Source organism: Carassius gibelio, chromosome A4, assembly GCF_023724105.1.
Source record: "Carassius gibelio isolate Cgi1373 ecotype wild population from Czech Republic chromosome A4, carGib1.2-hapl.c, whole genome shotgun sequence".
Taxonomy (NCBI): Eukaryota; Metazoa; Chordata; class Actinopteri; order Cypriniformes; family Cyprinidae; genus Carassius; species Carassius gibelio.
The window spans coordinates 12,125,134-12,147,519 of record NC_068374.1 but is presented as its reverse complement, the minus strand read 5'-3'; the positions used below and the strand labels follow the sequence as shown (position 1 = coordinate 12,147,519).

General features: G+C 39.4%; 1 protein-coding gene across 1 annotated transcript; it reads right to left on the bottom strand.

Moving 5' to 3' along the window:
• Window positions 1-11,371: 11,371 nt before the first annotated feature.
• Window positions 11,372-22,386, bottom strand: LOC127969408 (zinc finger protein 239-like). Its single transcript, XM_052571334.1, has 3 exons — window positions 22,309-22,386; window positions 21,268-21,561; window positions 11,372-13,265 (listed from the first exon to the last, which is right to left on the bottom strand). Exons 2-3 carry the CDS (start codon window positions 21,428-21,430, stop codon window positions 12,253-12,255), a joined length of 1,176 nt encoding a protein of 391 aa, XP_052427294.1. The 5' UTR covers window positions 21,431-21,561; window positions 22,309-22,386; the 3' UTR covers window positions 11,372-12,252.

Below are 22,386 nucleotides of genomic sequence, written 5' to 3'. Positions count from 1 at the left end.
CTAATTTAGTACTATAACGTACAGGGTCCTGCAAGAAAAAGACAAGCACAGACCTTGGCCACAGAACAGCAGAATATGAACGCAATGCACAAAGTCTTTCGTTAAGCGTTTTCCTCCTGTAGAAAAAAACTAACACTTAATATGGCATAATGTATTCAGACACATTAAGTTCAATTAAAAGATCAAATTCGATATATAGTTATTATTCAATGTACTGCAAGTCAAGCAGATGGCTATGAACACAATGTGCAAACTTTGTCCTCCCATACAGCAAAACGCTTAATTTGGCCTAATAACAGACTAAGGTGATAAAGACAATTTAGTAGGCCTAGGCTATATGTCTTGTTGTTGACTCTAAGTATATACAGACCAGCAAATATGAACGGGCATTATGCATTAAGTGATTTTAAAAGGATCAACTCCGTACAGGCAAGCAGACGAGTACAGAATGCAGTGCGTTAAATTGTACATTAAACGTTTTCCTCCTATAGAAAATCATTATAAATAAAACACATAATGTAGGTTAATGGACAAGGACAGTGATATAAACAAGTTGTAGACAGTTTATTATATATGGAAAAATGCTTAATGTGAAACTTTGCGTGTTGCGTTTATTCTGGGCTCACCTGCTTGCCTGTACATATTAGTTATGTATTTTAATAAAGTAGAGAAGCATGAGTTTGGCCTTTCTCATCTATGTCCATTATGCCACAGTTTGCGGTATGTGAGGAAAATACTATATACATATTCCTTATATTAATGAACTGTACATTTAATTTGATATTTTAATAGCATCTTAATATATTAAGCCATGCTAAGTGTTTTTTTTCAATGCTTAGCTAGAGACTTTGTGCAAATGTTCATATTCTGGTGTTCTGGCCATGGATTTGCCGATCTTGTCTTTTTCTTGCAGGACCCTGTACGTCATAGTACTAAATTAGTTTTAATAATTTAATCACCACCACAGCGTCTTGTCTCCATTGGCAACATGCACGATTTGTGTTGATTGCAAGTGATATCACAGGTAGCGGAGAGTTCAAGTAGCAATTGAAAGTGACATTGTAATTTAGTTTCTTTTTTCTTGTCTTCACAACCTGGCTTTATAAAATGTTGGGAAATTCAAACGAAAAGTAATAAAAAAAAATAAAAAAAATAAAAAATAAAGACTGCAAGTGATGTCACTAGCGGAAGTGCAAATGTCTGAGTGTGCAAGTCTGAGAGTGCAAGTACAAGCCTGCAGCCAGACCCTCTTGAAACATTTTGGGGTCAACCCCCCATGATGTTACAACTGCAACACACCACTCATCCATATTGTCATCAGTGACAAAGTGGGTCATATTTGGACAGTCAGGGCAAGAGCAAAACCCTGTGCAGGTCAAGCCCACAGAAAGACACTGGCATTTGGTGGCATCGGCACAGTTTCCGTCTTTACAGTAGAGGTGGGTGAGGTCTCTAACTCCTTTAGGTGCTGGTGCCTTCTGGAACATCACAGATTAAATGCAGCCACCTTCTCTGAGCCTCCATCCTCTACCAACTGGGTTCCAGAGAAGAGTTTTGGCCAGGTGGCTGTGATGCCACACTGCTGTTTGGTACACGGCTCTCAGCACATGTTGCTGGAAGCCATCTTCTGTTGGGGGTAGATTTGCTGCTGACACCTCAGCTCATACAGGTTGGTGCTAGGATGCCCATCTTGGTGCCTCTTCTTTGTCTTTCAAGATCTTTGATTGAGTGTTGGTGGTCATATCTATCAAAAACTATAACGACACAGCTGTTACCTTCCTGTTGCGATCTTTTTCCAGACACACTCACCCAGGTCATTGTACGTTTGAAAGGCTGAATCATTGAGCATTTGAAGAAGATCCATGCCATCAATGATATATGCTGATGGTTCTTTTACACTTGGCAGCTGCTGTTGTCTTCTTTATGCTTCCATCATCAAAAAACAAAGAGGGTGGGACAAAATCATGTTTAATCTGAGATAAGATATTTCTATGACTTGGGAGTGGGGAGATACGAGGTTATGCACTCATTGATAAGAATGATACACACACAGACGTCGCTGCTGCCAGCAGTGTTCATTAAAGTCTGCGGTCGTGTCGAGCCTTTTGACAAGAGATAAGGTTTTAAGGGGTAACTATACCCCTGGTCAGAGCCTGACTCCACCCACTGGCAATATTTGAAAAATGCTGAAAAGTGGGCAGAGCACAGCGGAGATAGAGGGGACAAACCAAGGGCAGGGCTGAGCCGGTGGGGCGTGAACCTGAGACCCTCAGTGACAGATTAATTGACAGCTGCTGTCAGAGACGCTAAAATGGAGAGTGACTCTAGTGACGCAAGTAGTTTTGCAACAGAGCGTTCATTTGAAGTAGAGGACTTTTCTCCCCCACCTTCACCTGAAGTGGAGGATGTCGAGGTGTCTGAGGACACAGGGCCAGGGCCTGAGCCATATCAATTCAAGCCACTGGCTCAAACTGCGGTCTTAACTCCCGGATTCTGATAGTCATCCGATGATGCTAGCGAAGCAGCCGTGCAAGAGAGAATGGGGCCAGTCTCCGAGTAAGGCACTGCGTCGCTTTTCAGCGGGAGCTGTGTGGAGCATTACAGCTGTGTGGAGCATTACCGAAACATTACAGCTATGGATTTTTAACAAAACAAGCCTACTCAAATGTATCTAACCTAACGATTTTCATTCGTTATTGTAAGAAATGAAAAAGAGTTATGCAAAGATAGGCTTACTTGGCGCCAGTAGACAGACCTTTTTTCTCCCATAAATAAAACCTGTTAGCCTACTTGGGGCATTTTACATGCACAGTGCCAACTTTGAGTCAGTAAAATAATAATAAAAACAATAATTTAATGCTGGTATCCAAAACATTTAATTCAATACAAGTACAATTAGAAATTAGATACATTTTAAAACTCCAATGCACATGTATAAAAAGCCTAGTAATAATAACCCTAGTACTATCGATCATAACATACTTCTACAGAGACTGGAAAACTGGGTTGGGCTTTCTGGGATGGTACTCAAATGGTTCAGGTCATACTTAGAAGGGAGAGGCTATTATGTGAGTCTAGGGGAGCATAAGTCTAAGTGGACGTCCATGACATGTGGAGTGCCACAAGGGTCAATTCTTGCACTGCTCTTGTTTAGCCTGTATATGCTTCCACTAAGTCAAATAATGAGAAAGAACCAAATTGCCTATCACAGCTATGCTGATGATACCCAAATTTACCTAGCCTTATCTCTAAATTACTACAGCCCAATAGGAGGATCTTTGATGACATCTTTGTACGCATACGCAAGTGGTTGTGTGGCAACAAAACAAACAGTATGGCGGGCTGTAAAGACGCAACGAGCACTTTCAAGTGAGTTAAGGCCCGTTCACACCAAGCACGATAACTATAAAGATAACGATATTAGCGTCCACACCAGCGAACGATATTGTCTGTGTATTTTAAGCGGACGCGGCACGTCTGCTGCTTTAAATTCTCGAGCTCATTACAGCAGGATTGATTCTGATTGGTTGGCAATGTTTTATCGTTCATCAGGGGGAAAAATCGTTCTGAAAGTGATTCCAACGATATCGTTTCTCTGTGCCTTTATCGTTATAGTTATGGTGTGGATTCTGCTATTCTTGGTGTGAACGGGCCTTTAGCGGGCAAAATCCTCAATATATAAGCACTTTAACATCTGAAGACCGGAGGAGGTTTGGAGAGAAGCTCAAAATTTGTATTGGTGACAAAATCGAAGCTATTCAAAGCCCATATGAGATCTGGGATGACAAAAAACGTTGGTCCGACTCGCCCGTGTCTTGGCCACCAATCTGCTGGGGAGACATTTATACTTATTTAATAGAAACCCCTGGACCCTTCACTCATGAAAGATTAAAGGCTTTCAAAAGTCTGAAGGCCTATGATTATTTTGTTTCTCGAAAAGTTGGGCCAGTCTTTTCTGCCAAGCAGAAAGCAGTGATCGTGCTAAAAGCAGAGGTTAGACCTGGCCAAGCAGAGTCACAGCATGATTCGCATCTCCCGTGGGTGATCGCCAAAGAGAACGGCGAAATAATCACTGCGACTGCAAATCCGGGTAAGTCTTCATTGATCAGTGTTCTTATTTACTTATTTATTTACTGAAAATGTAGTGACTGTTGTACCAATTCAATTGTTTTCAGTGTGAGACTTTAAATGGCGTCTGTACTAATGGTGAAAAATTTTATATCACAGCTTACACATTTCTCCTTCTTTCAAATCCAGTCTTGGAGAAACATGCAGTCGTGTAGCAGCTTTAATGTTTAAAGTAGAAGCAGCTGTCAGGATAGGACTTACAAATGTTGCATGTACTAGTGAGGCTTGCAGCAAAGCACAGCTACAGAATGATGTGAGGAACATAGTCTGGGTGCTGTGGATTGCGGTTTGGGACACCTGAATCAGAAAGCGAAAACATATGACTCGGTTGATTTGACTCAGTTTTATTTTTATTCAATCTTCTATAAATACATAATCACTAAGACTTACCATGAACAAAATGTGCCTCACAAACTCGATCAGAAGCTCCAGGTTCAATCGCCTAATTGCACGCAACCATTTCTTTTATTTTTCGCTATCCTTTTCAGAAGGAATTCGAAAAAACTTTATCAGGCCCCCAACTAACCGTACAATCGACCACACAGCAAGAGTGAATCATCCTCTTCTCTAAATCCTCCTCCAAACGTGCAAAACAATCAAATTACAGGTATCTAGCGGTGTTTCCTGCCACACGATTCCCATGATGCAACGCGACAAACATAAACAATGACGTCACAAAAGATCCGCCTATTGACTCCCTCTGCCAATGCATTGATAAAATTAATAGTTGGATGTGCCATAGCTTTCTTCAGCTAAACAAGGAAAAAACTGAAGTCATTGCATTTGGAAACAAACATGAAGTGTTCAAGGTGAATGCATACCTTGACTCTAGGGGTCAAACAACTAAAAATCATGTCAGGAATCTTGGTGTGATTCTGGAGACCGGTCTGAATTTCAGTAGTCATGTCAAAGCAGTAGCTAAATCAGCATACTATCATCTCAAAAACATTGCAAGAATTAGAGGTTTTGTTTCCAGCAAAGACATGGAGAAACATGTTCATGCCTTTATCACCAGCAGGGTGGACTATTGTAATGGGCTCCTCACCGGCCTTCCCAAAAAGACCATTAGACAGCTGCAGCTCATCCAGAACGCTGCTGCCAGGATTCTGACTAGAACCAGAAAATATGAGCATATCACACCAGTCCTCAGGTCCTTACACTGGCTTCCAGTTAAATATAGGATTGATTTTAAAGTACTTTTACTCGTATATAAGTCACTAAATGACCTAGGACCGAAATATATTGCAGATATGCTCACTGAATATAAACCTAACAGAGCACCCAGATCACAAGGATAGAGTCAGTTAGAAATACCAAAGGTTCACACAAAACAAGGGGAGTCTGCCTTTAGTTACTATGCTGCCTGCAGTTGGAATCAGCTTCCAGAAGAGATCAGATGTGCTAAAACACTAGTCACATTTAAATCTAGACTCAAAACTCATCTGTTTAGCTGTGCATTTATTAAATGAGCACTGTGCAATGTCCGAACTGATTGCACTATATTTTCACTTTTTTATGTAAAATCATTTTCCAACTGTTTTTAAATTCATTTTAGTTAAGTAGTTTTTTTCATAATTTTAAAAGTTTTAAAATTGCTTGTCTTTATTTTTATTATTTTTATTCATGATTATTTTACTTTATTTTATGTAAAGCACTTTGAATTACCATTGTGTATGAAATGTGCTATATAAATAAACTTGCCTTGCCTAGTAATAAGTAGACATTTAAAATACATCAATAACTGATATCATAGTTTAAAAGAGATAAAATCAGAGTTAAGGCTTGCTTTATGTGTTGCTCGACGAGGATTTCTCAATCGTTGCGACTTTAAATCCTGAGGACACAAAATGCTGTGGAACCTCCTGCCGCGGAGTGAAGAAGAGGTGGCATTACGAGGATTCTCAGACAGTTGAAGTGTCCAATGGAGTTAAAAGATTTGCTCTCAATCTATTTTCAACACTTTAGATTGTTTACCACGTGGGGTTTGACCAATAGCATTGAATTGTGAAAAAATATGAAATAGACAAAATTTGGACATGCGAGGATTCTGCCCGTCAGTGACGATATTTTAATAAAGGTGTTCCATTCCAATGTTAACCTGATTCAATTGGATCTGTGGTTCATATGAATTGTATAGTATACTGTGCCTTATGAAATGTATCATTATTAAATGTATCATAAATATAGATCAGCACTTACCTAATGTAAGTTACTTTGCAGTAACCATGAATTTGTCAACATTCTTCTCACCACTGATAATGTGATTTGGACTTGAGGCTATTTTGTCCAGCGTTCTTTCATTTTGGACACCTCATGCATTGAGTGACAGAACACTTCTCTTTTATTACATATTAATAATTTAAGTTGTATTGTGTGAAGTTAAGTTATAGTTTTATTAAAAAGTTCATTAAGTTAAAACTCCTGGTCTCCTGTTTGTGCTATGGTAAGGTGTTATCTTTCGATTTCAATCTTTGTTTCCATATAGTACAAGGTGCCATATTAAATATTTTTTGATGTCTCTTATATTTGAATTTCTCAACATTCTTCTCACCACTGATAATGAATGGGTTTGGACTCAATTATGTCAGTTTGTCCATTATTTATTTCTAAAGATACACGACAATGTATAAAGGGCTCCATTACCTTCTATGGTACATTATGGCCCCGTACTAACAGTTTTTGTAAAAAATAGACTAACGATTGCGTCATAACCACTCGGCTCTCTGTCGCACAACCCCACCTTTCCAACAAGCCATCATATGTGTTTCTATGATAATGCCAGGCAAAGCAAGCACAAAGTAAATTAAAACATTCTGCATAGATATTGAATTTGTGCATGTCCGCTTATTTTAGATATGTGTTTACATGTCTCTATTTATTCCATACATCAAGATATCCACATCCAGTCTTTTCTAGTAGTTAAATCAACTTCCTGACTACAAACATGTCAAGTTTCAAAGCTCTCAGAGCTTGTGTGATTGATCTGGATTAGTTTATATGCCATAACTCCTATACGGACAGGCTATATTTTAGTCCTTTATTGGTTTTGTGGTGTATAACAATATCTGTTAATTTAACAATCTTAGCAGTAAAATATTTTTAGCCAAGAATCCATTTCATATATGGGAGACCTTAGAGATGAAGAAAAACATTGTTGGGTTTAGTTCTACCTCCGGTAGGGGTATCTCGAAAACTAAAGCACTTTTTGACCATTTGTCACTAGCTTATCAGGCCTGACGGTGGAAACCCTGCGCTATTCTGGTCTCGGTGCTACTGGCCAGAGGCTATGAGACCCGCCCAGCCCAGCCCGCACTGGCCCGACAGTGGAAATGTGGCTATTGCCCAGCTCTGGCTTAAAGGGTACATGCCATTGCCGACAGGAGGCCAGCAGTGCTAGCTTGAGGCCACATTTGGGCCAAGTTCCGTTTGCTATGTGGGTAAGGAAAGAGGCAGGTTACATGAAATTACCAGATCCTGTACAACAGCTTCTGTTACATTCTTCTGCCTGGGAAGACTTTGGCTGTATATTTGGATACCCGTGTAGTAATATACAATGCAATAATATGAAATATTAAGATTCTGGGTCTGGGCTATATAAGGCTTATGTGTGGCTCAGATTTGTGGATTCTGTTTTACTGAAGACTGAAAATTAGCACCAATAATAAAACCTGTTTTGGCCCTGTTCAGGCCCAGCTAAGGGTGATTAACTGGCTGAGATTCGGGCCGGTTATGACCCATGTGTGTGGCCCTCGTCTTTAATCCAGTTCTGGGCCACTTCAGGGGCATCATTTTTTGCGACACGTCCCTGATAGCATACACTTCCGGAGGAAGTCGTAGCCTAGTGGTTAGAGAGTTTGACTCCTAACCATAGGGTTGTGGGTTGTGAGTCTTGGGCCGGCAATAGCACAACTTAGGTACCCTTAAGCAAGGCATCGAACCCCCAACTGCTTCCCGGGCACCGCAGCATATATGGCTGCCCACTGCTCCGGGTGAGTGTGTGCACTTTGGATGGGTTAAATGCAGAGCGTGAATTCTGAGTATGGGTCACCATACTTGGCTGAATGTTACGTCACTTTCACTTTATATTACCATAACATTACCCTTAAGACATCACAAAACTATTTTTAATGAATATTATTTTACCTGATGGAGGATGTGCTCAGTCATTCAGGCAGTCTCTCTCTCTGTTTACTGTGCGCGCTGTTGGGTATGTTTTGTGCCATTGGTCGTCCTCTTCATCATCTTCCTCAATAAATAAAACATTTCTTCATGCTAGGGTGTGGACGGTGAATCCAGTGGAGAGAAATCCACTCACAAATAACTACAAACCCTCTCATTTCAGATACCGTCTCACTCGGATAGATGACACAGTAGAGAAAAAAGACAATCTTTACTTCCGTTTCTCGCTGACTTCGAACCTACTCTGGAGCCCTGGACTGTGCCCTGCAATCCAGACAGTCCCCTCTGCATGTTAGGACAGTGTGCTGAATGCAGGAATGGAACTTTTGTAACGTCCAAGAAGAAGATAGATAAATTAAGTTGACCTGGTTTGCATGGAAAACAACAGGAGGGCTACCAAATAAGGTCCAGATGAGTTGCACACTAGGTGATGTTATTAATTTTCTCAAGACAGTGGCTACAAAAATTGTGCATTACTGTTTTGTGAAAAAAAGAGCAAAGCACATTTTACCAGGCCAAAAAAAATAGCAGGCAAAAACAGACAGTTAATACTGATGTCCTATGCAGACAGGCAGTCCTGGTTCAATTCAATTCAAGTTTATTTCTATAGCGCTTTTTACAAAACAAATCGTTACAAAGCAACTTTACAGAAAATTATGTTTCTACAATATTTAGTAGTAGCTAGTAGTTTGTGCACATTTGAGAGGATTTTAGAAAAAATAAAAATAATAATAATAATAATACAAGACGTAGTCAGCTTAGACGATGAACTATCAATATTATAAATTAAGTTATTATATGATTCAGTCACACATTTAGCAATAATTGTTAGTTCTGTTTGTTGATTCAGGGTTAGCATCATCTGAGGTCCTCTGAGGGTCAGAATCATCTCTTCTCAGGTGTTCTGGATCCAGACTGGAGCTTGTGTAAATCCTAGTTACCACGGGATGTGAATCCCGTGGCGAAACATAGAAACAAAATACAGACATCATTAGCATAGCTGCTGATCCAACAAAGTAAAATTAGTTTAACCCAAACTAATGAAAAAGAATGAATCTAGATTTAAACAGAGAGAGTGTGTCTGAACCCCGAACATTATCAGGAAGGCTATTCCAGAGTTTGGGAGCCAAATGTGAGAAAGCTCTACCTCCTTTAGTGGACTTTGCTATCCTAGGAACTACCAAAAGTCCAGCGTTTTGTGACCTTAGGGTGCGTGATGGGTTGTAGCGTGGTAGAAGGCTAGTTAGGTACGCTGGAGCCAAGGGGCAAGGAACTCGACGGGAAGTTGAAGTCGGGTGGGGGCTGCCATCTTTTAGCAGAACTTCACTTGCGTTAGCTTTCCCATTGACTCCCATTCATTTTGGCGTCACTTTGACAGCGAATAACTTTACATATGAGGCATTTAAAGACTGTGTTTGTCCATTATTTATTTCTAAAGATACACGACAATGTATAAAGGGCTCCATTACCTTCTATGGTACATTATGGCCCCGTACTAACAGTTTTTGTAAAAAATAGACTAACGATTGCGTCATAACCACTCGGCTCTCTGTCGCATTACCGTACAAACAGGAGGAGAAACTCGCAGGCAATTAACTTAATATGGCGTACTGGCGTTACATTTTAAAATACTATACAAAATAATCAATCAGAATACTTACTCCTGCTCACTCACGCCAAAGAACTCCCCGCTCAAGTTCGCCGTCTCTGCAAGATTAACGATGGCAGTTTGCACGCACAGCCACTTAGAAGATTTACATCTGTCAGACAGGTTGCTGACGTCGTCAAGCTTCGTTTGAGTCTGCGCGTCAGAAACGGAAGTGCTAAAAAACGCTAAAACTGGGCTTCATTTGTCTCAATTGAGTTCCAATGGGGTCGCTGTGTCCATTTCTTTTACTGTCTATGGTTGGAGCTAAACCATTTAGGGCCTTATAGGTAAGTAATGATAATTTGTAACTGATACGGAACTTAATAGGTAGCCAGTGCAGAGACTGTAAAATTGGGGTAATATGATCATATTTTCTTGACCTCGTAAGGACTCTAGCTGCTGCATTTTGGACTATTGGTCTGGTGACAGATGCTGCTTCATTTGGAGCTTCTGCAAGGTATCATAAGCTGGATGAGAGATGGGCCATCACCACTCAATCAGTCCTTCACATGGAGCCAGTCTCGGAAATCACATCTGTTGAAAGTCCCGAACTCCAGTCCTCTGAGTGTCAGTCAACAGCTGCAAAGAACATCAAAACTGGAGACTGTTTCTTGGTCCAATTCATGACAGGCAAATCATTCAGACATGTTAATAACCGAGAGAAGGAGGCACTGGAAACCAAGTTATAGCTCTGTATGTGTCCATAATCTCCATTTCCATTTCTTATAGAAGCTGTCAATATGATTTATTTAAATAAATTGTGTATTTGTATTTGTAACTTTGAGAGAAATATGAATTCTATCTTCATTTTATCTTCACCCAGTCATGTCACTGGATATTTCCTATGTAAATCAATGACTACATTTTAAAAAATGGATTCAAGTACTATCATCCATGTGCTTTATCTGCCAGTGGAATGCTGAGCAGGGAAACCTCACTCACCGATCTCAAGAGGCACTAGTGACTGACACTAGAGACTCCAGTTTGTAGTGTCCTTGTTAATGTACCTGCCTCTCATGCTGAAAACACCAGTTCTAATACCCCTTAGAGCGACTGAGAAGAGTAGACTGAAGGGGATACATTGGTGCCAAGACCCGGATTGGAACAAGGTTTGAGGGGGTTAGTGTAACGGAGGCCAACTGGTAAGTGCTGTGCAGGAAAACATCACTCCACTGATCTCAAGAGTCTTCCTGCTCAGAACGTGTGACGGGAGAAGAACCAGAGGGGGTTAATGTGGTGGCGTGACCCAGATGAGAACCAAAATTCTTCAATGAATCTACCTGACTTTATACCTGGGAATAAGACACACAAGCGTCCGCTAGAGGGGTTTCATAAAATGACCTACAAAAACAGGTAACAGAGTTAACAATGTTAAAATATCCACAATGCTCTGATCAGACGCTTTCACAAATTCCATTTGTTCTATTCATTTACTTTAATTAAATGAAAACATGCAACACATACATGTTAAAAACATTCAGTACATATTTACGTTAATGAAATAAAAAATTCACAACAGCACATCTACATATTAACCAAGTTTACACCTGCAAATAAGATCTTATTGTAAATAGAGATTTCTAATTACAGTTTGCAAACATGATGAGCTTGTCCACTTTTGACCACTTAAAGAGGTCCTGGAAAACACATTTGACCGGTTTCCTGATATTTTATTCTATCTTTCAGATTGACCTACCAGGTCTTACTGCACATCCGCACATCAATAATGCATCCTTTTTCTCAACAATTACTGTATTTGCATTGCTGTAATGGGTTGGTGTACCCATAAATAAAACATTTTTTGACAAGTAGCATTTTTCATTGTTGAATTGTACTATCTACTGTTTTAATGGGAGGTAGCAAAATCTGACGGGGTAGAACAAATCAACAGAAAACTGGATTGTTTTTGTAGTGTAAATACTCATGTGATCTAATGTATTCAAACAGCCACTAAATACAGCCTACTCTTTGCCCACAGATCTAAACACAATGGCAAGCATCTTTCCAGATGGGATGTAAACTTTGTCAGTTGAAGTTGTAAGTTTGGTTTGAAGATGAAACATGTACAAAGCACAATGTTCTCCACCACTCCTCACTTCTAATATGCATCCACAGCATTAGGTGTGGTTTTGTATAAAGCTGCAGCTCTCTTTACCCATTGTCTCATTTCACGTTTATTTGTCCATTTTGTGAGTGTGTTAATCCATTTGATCAGAAGATCAGGAAAAAAAAACTTTGAAAAAAGAAAAAAGATTCTTAATGTTTTCAGTCTGTGAAAATTTCCACAATTCAACAGATTACATAAAACTGTTCTCTTCTTTGTGAAAACTCATGTGGTACTTAAATGCTGCTTTATTTTTGAAACTCTTTCCGCAGTGACCACATGTAAACGGCTTCTCTCCAGTGTGAACTCTCATGTGCCTGTTAAGGCTTCCCTTCATATTGAAACTTGTTCCACATTGTTGGCAGATGAAAGGCTTCTCTCCAGTGTGAGTTCTTAAGTGATCTTCAAAGTGTCGTTTGTAATTGAAACTCTTTCCGCACTGAGTGCATGTGTAGGGTTGATCTCCAGAGTGAATTCTCATGTGGTTTTCAAAGTGTTGTTTTTTACTGAGACTCTTTCCACACAGAGGGCATATGTAGGGTTTCTCTCTATGAGTTCTCATATGGACTTCAAGATTTTCATGTTGATCAAAACTATTTCCACACTGTTGGCACGTGTAAGGCTGCTCTCCATTGTGAATTCTCATGTGTTGGTTAAAGCTTCCTTTTTGAGTGAAACTTATTCCACACTGTTGGCAGGTGAAAAGACTCTCTCTATTGTGAACTATCATATGGCAATTAAGACTACTTTTCCGGTTGAAACTTTTTCCACACTGTTTGCAGGAAAAAGGCTTCTCTCCAGTGTGAACACTCATGTGGTCTCCAAGGTTTCCAGAATGAGTGAAACTCTTTCCACACTGAGGGCATATGAAAGGCCTCTCTCCAGTGTGAATTCTAATGTGGCTTTTAAGAGTTACTTTTTGACTGAAACACTTTCCACATTGATGGCAGGCATAAGGCTTCTCTCCTGTGTGAATTCTCATGTGTCTTTTAATACCTTTTTTTTTACTTAGACTCTTTCCACACTGTTGGCAGGTGATATAACTACTACTTCTGGTCTTTTGATCCAATTTTCTTGAGGAACTTATTTCAGTCTGTGAGCAACTCAAAGATGTTTCTCCAGTTATAAAATCATTTTGATTCTTATATTGATCTTTCTCTTCCATTTCAATCAGTTCTTGACTCTCCTCTTTCAGCACCATCAGGTCTAGGGCGAGAAAATACAAATAAAAATTAGAAATGATTGAGATAGAGTTTGACCAATGTTTGTGTACATGACTGGCCAGTGGTGGTGGTCAAGAAGGCGGAGAGCTAAAGAGAAAGGTGAAAACAATACAAAAACTCACACTGAATGGTGAACCCAAGACATTTTGGCCAATTTAGAAATCATGGTTGGACACATTTTCTTTTAGGTACAAAAAGAATGTTAGGGAAAAATAGGATGAATGGTCACCCTACTGCACAGGCACGGGCCTCTTCTGGAAATGACAAACTGCTTATTGTAATTACATGACCTACTTTTCTGATTGTGGCTACATCTACCTTGTAGTTCTGTTAGATGAGTGGTGTAATTATGTCCATGCATGTATACGCATTTATAGGCTTATGCTTTCCCAGGGCTGTTTTTGTCATGGTATTGGAGAGTGAGGTGTGGACTCAAATTCAGGAGAAAAAAAATATATTTTTTAATAATAAAATGAAACCGAACAAACAAAAACTACCCCTAGGGAGAAAAACAGGCAGGCAGGCTTGAAACAAAGCACAACACTGCAAGGCAGATATACGGCAGCAATATGGGTAAGAAACATTTAATTAAAATAATGGATTAGCACAGGACTGCAGACACCAGCAGAAAATATAGATTGACAGAAAATATAGATTGACAATGTCTCAGAATTAACAAATATTGCTACAAGTGTGACTGCATCATATAACAATTATTAATTAATAATATTAATAATGTTCATCGTCTAGCTGACTACGTCTTGTATTAATTTTTTCTAAAAATCCTGTCAAACGTGCACAAACTGACAGTCACCACCATAAGCTACTACTAAATATTGTAGAAACATAATTTTCTGTAAAGTTGCTTTGTAATGATTCATATTCTAAAAAGCACTTTACAAATAAACTTGAATTGAACAAATGAGGAGCAACTGAAGCAAAAAAAGGTAACGATATGGGAGGGAATAGACGATTAGGACCTAGCACATGGTGAGCACATGGCACCTACAAACACACAAGCAAACCATGTTCTCACACAAAACAATGTCCTCTGGTGGCCATCTAAAACACACTAGCAGAAAACCATGAAGAACCCCCTCTGCCCTTAAGATGCTCCGTCAAACTAAAAAGCAATCCAGGAGGGAGGTGGAATGAAGGCGGACCCGGGGAGGTACGTTGGGTCAGGCCTGGGAGGCAGAAGATGCCCTAAAGTCAAAGATAGACCAAAAAATTCTGGCAGAGCAGTAAGCAAGGGTGGAGCGTAAGCATACTAGGTGGAGAATGCAGAGCTGAAGCCCACCAGGGGGTAGTATGTGGAGCTCAAACCCACCAGAGCAGCTCAGTGAAAACTGAAAATCTCCACGGTGGTGCAGAAGACCACCACAGCAGAGCAGGCATGACCAAAGATCCCCATGGTGGAGCGGATGCCCACCTCAGCAAACAGATGGAAGAGAGAGCTATAATGTTGGATCAGGTGGAGCTTGAGACCACCACATGGGTGCACACAGGGTTTCATAGGTAGGAGTTTGGACTCAGGAACTGTAGTGGTTTCTTGAGTGGATTCTGAGTGCTCTTAGGCTGGAGTGGACTCTGAGGAGTCCCAGACTGAACAGATTCTGAGGAGTCCCAGACTGGAGTTGTTCATGAGTGTATTAAAGTGTTAATGTGTATTGGATATGCGAACCGTTTAAAATGATTCAGTTCGATTTGGTGAACTGGTTCAAAAAGATTAGGTTACATCGAATGATTCGTACGCAAATCCTGATTTCGGACCTCTCGGACTTAATCTAAAATATCTTAAACCATGTTCTGAACATAAAAGGAGGTCTCACGGGTTTGGAACGACATGAGTTATTAATGGCATAATTTAGATTTTTGGGTGAACTATCCCTTTAAGATACCAGACGCTCTGGTAAAGATCAGTGGTAGATCTGCCACACTGGAAGCCAGTCTCAAAAGCATTTGGCCCATCCGGTGAAGAGGTTCCGAACTGGCAGCCATCTTGTGAAGAGGCTTTGTACTGGCAGCCATTTTGTCATGAGACGCTGGCCTGGCGGCCATCATGTGAAAAGACTCTGAACAGGCAGCCATGTCAGGAAAAGTCCCATTGTTGGCTATTAAGTCCGCAAATGCTCCCAAAAGACAGGTGTTCAGTGCTGTACCTCATCAAGGTATAAGAAAACAAGTCTTTGGGAGCCGAATCATTATACTCTGGCCCCTCTGCAGCATTCCTGAATTCCAAGGCGAATTCCTTCTCGTCAGACCCCCATTGCCAGGGGAAACTTAATGCTAATAATTGGATCATATGTTGGTAAAGGGGGCTACTGTTTGTAGAGGATGGCAGTGGGAGGTTGGCCATTTTCCACGGAGTTCTCATTTGGTTGATCCATTCTGTCATGGCACTGGAGTTATAAGGAAAGGACTCAATGCATGAGAAGAATTGTACTTTGTAATAATAAAATTAAACACAACAAAAACTACCCAGGGGGTAAAAACAGGGTCAATAATATTAATAGTCAGAATATAATATCCTGTTTATTATATCATTATTCAAACTGCCTAATAAAAAAAAAATAGAACAAAATGGTTTTCTGTCTTGCAATCCAATCCAATACATTCAAATACAGCTAGATTACACACTGCTTGAAAGGCAATATTGGAAATGGCATAATAGGGGCACTTTAAAGGTGCCAGTGCGAGCCAGGGCTTAAAACGGGCTGGGCGGGGCTAATAGCCTTGGGCCAGTAGTATCGAGGCCAGAATAGCACCGCGTTTCCACAGTCAGGGCCTGAAGCTCCGCTGCACTTCACTAAAACCCGCCCTTTACATGCCTCTCAGAACAAAGGACACAACCTCATCATTTCACCAACAAAGAGCAGTTATCAGAAAACTAAGAAATAAGTCATTGGAACTAGTGCAATCACAAAACGAACATGATAAAAGCATAATGCATAAAGGCGAACATGTAATCCCCTCAATACCATGATTATATCAGTTGCACTCACAGTAAACCACAGATAGTCGAGATGAGTGTAGCCAGCTGCAGCCACAGCTATTCTGCAGATCATGGTGCATACACGCTGAAAAACTCCCCCAGTCCTCTAAAGAGGAAGGTGGCATTTGTTCAAAGTAGCCTGGGTTTTTGCAAGAAAAAATTGAAGCTTCAGGACCAGAGAGTTCGAAGACTGAAACAGAAAGTGAAGTCCCTCTCTTCAGTTGTCACTGATCTGAAAGAGAAGCTGCTTGTTTCCACCAGCTGTGGTGATATGCCGGAGGCTTCCTTTAGCGGTGTTGCTAAAGAAATTCTTACAAGGGCCAAGTGCAAGACTAAATCTTCTAGAATCTCGAATAATTTGAGATCTTATGCCATGACTCTCCATTTCTACTCTTCAAAAGCTTACCATTTTTTTTCTTGATAGCTTTTAATTGTGTTCTGCCATATCCTCAAACAATCAGGTCTTGGTACAGCAGCATTCCTGCAGACCCAGGCTTTACAGAGGCATCATTTGCTGCCCTCCAATCCCATGTGGAGAAAGGAAGGAAAGATGGTAAGGAGACTGTTTGTGCCCTTATGATAGATGAGATGGCCATTAGAAAGCATGTTGAATATGCTGAAGGGAAATTCCATGGGTATGTTGATGTAGGATGTGGCAAAGTTGATGACTCTTTGCCAGTAGCCAAGGATGCATTGGTCCTTATGGTTGTAGCTGTTAATGGATCTTGGAAAATCCCTGTGGCTTACTTTCTCTTTGACGGGGTTAAGTGGACAAGAGAATATTGTCACACAGTGTCTTTACAAGCTGCATGACAATGGAGTGTGCATTGTTTCCCTGACATGAGATGGACTGTCTTGTCACTTCACCATAATGCTGGCTCTTGGAGCCAATATCACAGTTGGAAACATGAGGCCATTTTGTCCTCACCCTGCAAATCCAATGCAGGCTGTACATGAGGTTTTTGACGGGTCACATGATGAAACTCTTGAGGAATGCTTTTGCTGAGGGACTTGTTTTCCAGACAGGCAGTGGCAAAAAGATTAGGTGGAAATACCTAGAAGACCTCAACAAACTTCAGGAGACGGAAGGCTTGAGGCTGGGTAATAAGCTGAAGGCGGCACATATTCTGTGGAGAAATCAGAAGATGATGGTAAATCTTGCTGTTCAAGTTTTCAGCAGCAGCGTTGCAGATGCCCTTGAATTCTGCAACAAGGAGCTTCACTTGCCTCAGTTTCATGGTTCAGAGGAAACCGTTGATTTTCTGAGAACAATCGACTTAGCTTTTGATGTTCTCAACAGCAGGAACCCTCTGGCAAAGGGTTCCAAAGCTCCTTTTAGAAGTTGTAATAAACTTCACATGCTGAGTCTGTTGGAGAGAGCTGAAAAGTAACTTCTGCAGCTCAGAGATAGCTCTGGGAGACATCTTCATGCAGGTCCTAGGAAAATGGCTCCCATTGGACTTATTGTCAGCTCCAGAAGCAATTCCAACATTTTTAAAGCGCTGGTTGAAGCACAGGATGCACTTTGTAAGTATCTCCTTACTTACAAACTCAGTCAGGATCATCTTGAGCTGTTCCTTTCTGAAGTTAGGGCACGCGGAGGCTACAACAACAACCCAACTCAACCAACCCAACCCAAAGCTGCACACAAACACCTCCTAGTGATACATCAAGTGAAAAATGGAACAGGGTCTCATTAGAGATGGAACAACATGTTGGCAGTGACAGTTGGTACAACTTCTCATCAATTTGATGTCACACCAACACTCCTTCTGGATTCTGACCATTCTTACCTTATGGCGATTCAATATCCGAGTTCAAGGTCACCGCTATCCATTACATTGCTGGATTTGTGGTGAAGAAAGATGAAGGAGAAAATCTTGTGCATGCCCTGTTCTCTTGCACGGAATTCTGATTCCAGCATGCATGCTTTCATTGCCCTGGATTGACAGCTGACAAAAGGATTGACAGCTGCCAATAAAATTCATGGGGAAGAGTTATTGTGCTAACAAAAATATATTTTCATAGTTGCACAACCACATGTTTGAGACCAGCGTTGAGGACAATCATGTTCACACCTTGGTTAAGATGGCAGCCTCCATGTACTGCAAGATACACCTTCATCATTTGGCAAGGCGAGAAACTGAGAAAGTAACAAAATTAATACTTTTCCATCACCAATTGTATGGTGTTTGTAGTGCACATCTTCCTGTTTGAATAATGTTTACAGGACGTTCTGTGTATCGCTCACACTTGTTTTGCTTAGAGATCAGATTAACAGGGCATAAGCATTTGCTGTGATAACAGTCTTAACCTTTTTCATTTATTGCTCAAACTTGCATTTCATAATCATTTGCTGAAAAAAGCTGATTTTACATATGCTCATACATTGCTCACACTTGCTTTGCTTAGAGCCCGCATCAATGGGGCATAAGTATTTGCTGAATAAACCTGACTTCACATATGTTCAGCTGTCATGCTTCTCACTTGCTTTAAGAAAACCACGTCTTTAAATGCACATGGGAAAAACCTGTCAGTAACACATTTCTGTTTGCTGTTACTCAAATTCTAAGTTACATGAAGTTTTAAGGTCAAACTTTAATTTGTTGTGCTTATACAGTACATTCTGTTCAAATGTTACAATCAAATGTTCAGATGTTTATTGTGTTGTCTGTTTGTGGCGTCTGTTTGTGACGTTTGTCTTGTCCTGTCTACCCACTCTGAGCCTGCACCTTGACGTGGTGAGTGGGCTTCTAACTAAGCCAGGCTAGATGTTGAGAGTTAAGCCAGGATGCTGCTCATTTTTTCTCTTTTTCAGACATGCTGGTGGTTGCGGTTTCCAAGTTTTTCCAGTAACAAACACCTCTAAGTATAAAATAACTTTTAACTCAACTTTGATTCAGATTTCTCTTGGCACAGCGATTAGTAGACTTACAATTGTCAGACAGGTTGCTCACGTCACATCTACATCATCAAGCTCAGTTTGAGTCTGCGCAGTTCGCTCGACCCCCAGGAAGTGCGTGCTTCTAATTGACTTCACTTGTCTCCATTGGATCCAATGGGGTCGCTGTGTCCATTTCTTTTACTGTCTATGGTATTGTCACCCAGAAACGTCAGAAATGGAGGAGATCGCGTTCTAGTTTTTTTTAATCGCAGACAAAGTAGATGTAATCGAAATACCACTGTTTTGTCATCATGTGCATCAATTCCTTTGTTATGCTGAACTCAAAGGAGGAAATTTAGAATGTTTGCAAACAAGCAGGTTTCTGCCATCATTTTTTCATACTATGCAAGTCAAAGCTGTTTCGTAGCAAACATTCTTCAGAATTTCTTCCCTTGTTTTAAGCCAGACCCTGACACTTCTCAGATGAAACCACAAAAAGATGAGGCATAATGGCTAAACAGTCCATTTAGATATGTATGTGTGCATGTATATTTTTAATTGATTGATTTATTAATTCACACAAACATACAATAGAATAAAGTGAAAATTACAACGAGGAATAATTCTAATTAAGAGACATATTAAATTAAATATATGCACATCCTAATTCTTGACTTCACTAGGCTTCTTTTGTTTTCGTTTAGTTCACATGTAAATATTGTTAATGGAGATTATGATTTTGCAATTGTACTGTCTTGATTAATGCTTAATTTGCTATAAACAGATGTACTGTAACCTAAGTAGTAATAATGCTTTTGCTTAAGTACAAATATGTAACCCTGTGATTAATGCTGTATGGAAAATATATTGTGTAACTTCACTAACATTAAGAAAACTGGTTAATTGCATGAAATGTATGTAGTGACTGATTTAGAGTAGAAACACTTATGTATTAGAAATAGTTTTTATGATAAATGGACAATATAGTAGTTTTTGAAATGCTTACAGTCCAAAGTCGACTTTCCTTACCTACCTGAGAATAATAAACAAATAGGTAAAAGGTGTATAGATAAAGGAGACACCATAAAAAAATGAATTAATGGCTAAATCTTAAAATAAAGACAAAAATGTAACAGTTGACATTCTCAGCCAATGGGCATGAAGCTGTATCGTCAGTCAGTCGTTTCCCATCATGCTTTTGAATAGCGCAGTGCTCAACTGCTCAATCCGACACAGCCGCCTCTCCGTCGCGTCGCGCAAGTTTTGGCACACGTCAGCATGACATCAGAGCAAGGCGGACGTAACTCGGACACTTTTCACGAATCTCGCGCTGATCGGTTTTGTAGCCTATTGTATGTCTGAGTTATAACAACTTCCTGTTTCATGACGAAACATTGAAATCAGTCAGGCTGCCCCTTTAAATGTAATGTTTAAATCAGAGCACTAATATAGAAGTAGAAAATTGCCTTTTTAAGTGGAAGTGAAGCAGTCAGTCAAGTTTACAATATTTAGCAAATTGTCTTCTATATTATTAAAAAAAATAAAATAAAAAATAATTATTAGTTATATATATATATATATATATATATATATATATATATATATATATATATATATAACTAATAATTATTTTTTATTTTATTTTTTTAAATAATTAAATAATATGTTAATAGTTAATGTAACCATTTTAAATAAAAAATGATGTTTTGTTATAGCTTTTATGAGCAATTGTGCCGCCATCTTGCATTACCACCGTGTGACGTCGCAGAGTTGGTTCACTCTGTTGGCCAGTGAAGTAATGTATAAGCATTTCTTTACTTTTTGAAAACATGCTTGTTTAAATGGAGGAAGATGAACTTGAAAGGACTGTTGAGCCCATAAGAAGCGCTCATGTTTATGTATTTTAGGGGACTGAATAGTACTGAAGTTGCAGGTGGAAGAAGTCATGAAATTTATAAAAAATAAATGAAGCAATAAATTAAGCTAAAATCCTTTAAAAAATAAACTGCATGCGGACAGAAAAGGGTATAAAAACCAATGGAAAATTATTATGAAAAAAAATGTACAAGACAAAATAGTTTGTCAGCTTTGAGAATGAAAACTAACCTGTTTGTTCCTCAGTGTCTTCATGTTTGACTCTGAATGTGTCTTCACTCTTCACGTCTTCTCTCTCCTCTTTAATAAACTCCATCTTTATAATATTGTGTGTCTCAGTATCTTCATGTTTGACTCTGTATGTGTCTTCAATCTCCTCTTTAATAAACTCCATCTTTGTTTGTTCTTCTGTATCTTTATGTTGGACACTGAATATTTCTTCAATCTTTATGTCTTAATATCCTCGTATCTTAATAATAGTGAGTCGTGTTGATCTCACTTTTTTGGTGTGTTTGGACAGTAAACCTGTTTAGGATGAGAACAATAAGCAGATAGATAAATAAAGCCAAACTAAATCTCTGGGTGCGTCTCAATGAGCTTTAGTTCAGTAGTCAGCACACTGGTGAAGTAAAGTCAGTCAGAGCGAGAGTTAATGGTATTAAATGGAGTAATTAACCAAAAACAATCAAAACCTTAACAATAAATAATAATAATAAAAATAAATAATAGAACAAGCATTAACACTTACTATGTAGTTATGATAAATATTATGTATTTAATTATGAGTATGTAACATTTAATAGATTACACTTTCGTAAAAAAGAAAAGCTTTTGTTTGTAAAAGTTGTGGCTGCACATGTTTGTGTTTGTTGTTCTTTCACACGGATTCGAACTGCAGTGTCGTCAGAGTGCGATGACGTCAGAGTGATTCAAAACAGAGAATCATTTTGTGAATCCGTTGATTCGATTGACTCAGTTTAGATGAGCTTCGTTTCTCCATCACTACCATAGACAGTAAAATAACTACTCCCCAGCAGCTAGATTCGTGGTTAGGATGAACTCATACAGTATAAAGGGAACGAAATCAGACAGTTTCTGTTACTAATGCATGCATGCGCTTTATTTACACTAAATCGAATTCATTAATGTAATGTTAAGTTTTACAATGCTACATTCAATAATAATTAATTAACTTTACAGCGCTTGTTAAAACTATACAGCATACTGAACGCGTTGTAGTAATTAAAACACAAAAATTTTAAAACCACAAACCTCTCTTCAGCTGAAACAGACGCAGAAACTGCGCAGTGTTATGACGTCACCCCACCAGATCAAAATAAAAGTCCTGTT